The 2742-nt window shown below is 38.1% G+C and overlaps 1 protein-coding gene across 1 annotated transcript; it reads left to right on the top strand.

Moving 5' to 3' along the window:
* The first annotated feature begins 63 nt into the window (after positions 1-63).
* Positions 64-1075, top strand: LOC106756666. Its single transcript, XM_014639179.1, has 3 exons — positions 64-735; positions 781-843; positions 920-1075. The coding sequence occupies exons 1-3, from the start codon at positions 64-66 to the stop codon at positions 1073-1075; spliced, it is 891 nt and encodes a 296-aa protein (XP_014494665.1).
* The last annotated feature ends 1667 nt before the right edge of the window (positions 1076-2742 follow it).

Raw genomic sequence — 2742 nt, 5'->3', positions numbered from 1 at the left:
AAAAGGCACTTTCCAAGGTATAAAGCAGAAGATATGAGTAGGGGATTCAATTTTAGATTGGGAATGGAGTTTAAGTCTTTGAAGGATTTTAAGAGTGCCCTACAGGAGAATAGCGTGTTGAATGGAAAAGAAGTGAAGTTTGTCAAGAATGATTTGAAGAGAGTAAGGGCAGTTTGTAAGAAAGGGTGTGGTTTTCTTATTATGGCTAGCAAGGTAGGAAGTAGCCAAACCTTTAGAGTCAAAACTCTAGTTGGGCACAATTGTGGAAGGACTTTTGGAAGCAAAAGTGCAAGTGTAGAATGGATTGCACAGGTGTTGGTTGACAGATTTGTGAATGTTGCAGGGATGACAGCCATTCAAATCATAGATGAAATAAAAAAATCATATAGTGTTGGAATAACTTATTGGAAGGCTGTAAGAGCTAAGAAAATTGCAATGGATTGTTTAATGGGTGATGGAGAAAGACAATATGGTCGTCTGTATGACTATGTGGCTGAGTTATTAAGAGTCAAGGCGACCTTCAAGATTAAGGTCAATCAACCCCAACCCACCTTGCCACCAAGGTTTGGGTCCTTTTACATGTGTTTGGAGGACTGTAAGGAGGGTTTTTTAGGTAGTTGCAGGCCATTCATTGGGGTAGATGGATGTCACTTGAAGACAAGTTATGGAGGGCAGTTGTTAGTTGCAGTAGGAAGAGACCCTAATGACCAGTATTTCCCACTAGCTTTTGCAGTGGTAGAAACATAATGCAAAGACACATGGATGTGGTTTTTGACACAGCTGCTTGATGATATTGGAGGCATAGATTGTCAAAGGTGGATCTTTATTTCGGATCAGCAAAAGGTAGATTAAAATTTTTAGTGTTTGTTTAGAATTTTATTTTGATTATGTAATACTTATTTCTGTATTATGCATGCAGGGATTAATGTCAGTTTTTGATGATATCTTGAATGGAGTGGAACACAGGCTGTGTTTACGCCATTTATACAACAATTTCAAGAAAAAACTTGGGGGAGGCCTAGTCATTAGAGACCTCATGATGGGGGCTGCGAAGGCAACATACCATAAGGAATGAGAGAAAAAAATGGGTGAGTTAAAAAATCTGAATGTTGATGCCTTTAATTGGTTAATGGGTATACCAAATAAATTTTGGTGTAAGCATGCTTTTAGTGCTTATCCTAGGTGTGATGTGTTGATCAATAACTTGTCTAAGTCATTTAATAGTACTATTTTGTTGGCAAGGGACAAACCTATAATTACAATGATGGAATGGATTAGATCATACTTAATGAAAAGGTTTGCAAGCCTTAGAGAAAAAGTTGACTCATATCCTGGTGATGTTATGCCTAAACCGAGGAAAAGATTAGATAAGGAGGTTGAAAAAAGTGGTAATTGGCTTCCTGTTTGGGCAGGGGGTTCACAATTTGAAATAACTCATGGCTTTACCATGGACAAGTTTGTTGTTGATTTAAGTAATCACACATGTACTTGTTACTTGTGGGATTTGGTAGGAATACCATGTAGACATGTTGTTGCTGCCATTCATTACAAATCAGAAAACCCAGAAAATTATGTTCATCTTTACTATAAAAAAGATGCCTATAGAACTTGTTATGCACCAATTATAAGTCCTATCAATGGACAACAACTTTGGCCTACCTCTGACTCTCCACAACTACTGCCTCCCATTTACAAAACACCTCCTGGGAGGCCAAAAAAATTAAGAAGACGAGAAGCTGATGAATATGTCACCCATGGAAAATTGTCAAAGACCAATAGTGCTATAAGATGTAGCAGTTGCAATGCATACGGACACAATTTAACGACATGTAAAAAGAGTTAGAACAGCAAGGTAAGTCTTCTTGGTTATGTTATTTACAAGTTAATTTATTTACATCTACATAAATATCTAACCATCTTACTACTTTCGTAGAACAAAAGGGTTGCTTCTGCATCAACACCTGGATCTGCTGCAGGAAGGGGAGCATCTGCAGGCAGGGGGGCATCATCCTCAACATCACAAGCTGGAAGGGGATCGGCCAGATCTGCAGAGGCTGGGGCTGCATCAACATCAGGAGCTGGAGGAGCTGCAACTATGCGTGAAGGAGGAACAAGAGCATCCTCAAGACTGGGTGGACAAATTCTAGGGTCTCAAGCAAGTTGTAATTGAGTAGAGGAAACTGTGTGTATTTTAAGATGTAATTTCAGACAAGTTGTAGTGGAAACTGTGTGTACTCCTTATTTAAAGTAGACTGGGTGGACCACTTTTTTGTCTTGTAGTTTCACATGCTTATTCAATTGCACATGCAGTAGTGACTGTAACCCTTTAATGTATGTTGGGACCACTTTTTGTACGAATTGTCTATTAATCAATGTGGACNACTTTTGCAGTTGTTGATTATTGAACCATTCGGTGCCTTTATTTTCAAACAACCTATTTACCATTCGGTGCAGTGACTAATTTTCAAACAGCTTATTTACCATTCGGTGCAGTGACTAATTTTTGATTTACATACTTTTAGCCTCTGGTGGATGCTACAACAAGTCCTTCTTGGTAAAATAAAATTGCTCCAATAATAATTTTCACTGTCTAAATTAATTTCTGCAGAATTGACATTCCAAACCACCACTTTTGGTGTTAAATAGAAACTCATACACTCAAATTTTGATCTGGAAGCTTGTAGCCTCTGCTGCCACTTTTAACATGTCAAAATAGGTAAAACAAACTTGCTAAAATCATCA

This window comes from Vigna radiata, chromosome 1, assembly GCF_000741045.1.
Source record: "Vigna radiata var. radiata cultivar VC1973A chromosome 1, Vradiata_ver6, whole genome shotgun sequence".
In the NCBI taxonomy this organism is placed as follows: Eukaryota; Viridiplantae; Streptophyta; class Magnoliopsida; order Fabales; family Fabaceae; genus Vigna; species Vigna radiata.
This window is presented reverse-complemented; position numbering and strand designations above follow the sequence as displayed.

Excerpts from the sequence above, each read along its gene's own strand:
- LOC106756666 (XM_014639179.1), top strand. The coding sequence starts at position 64 with ATGGAGTTTAAGTCTTTGAAGGATTTTAAGAGTGCCCTACAGGAGAAT. Across the intron at positions 736-780 it reads TCCCACTAGCTTTTGCAGTG|CTGCTTGATGATATTGGAGG; the intron begins GTAGAAACATAA and ends TTTTTGACACAG. Across the intron at positions 844-919 it reads TTATTTCGGATCAGCAAAAG|GGATTAATGTCAGTTTTTGA; the intron begins GTAGATTAAAAT and ends TTATGCATGCAG.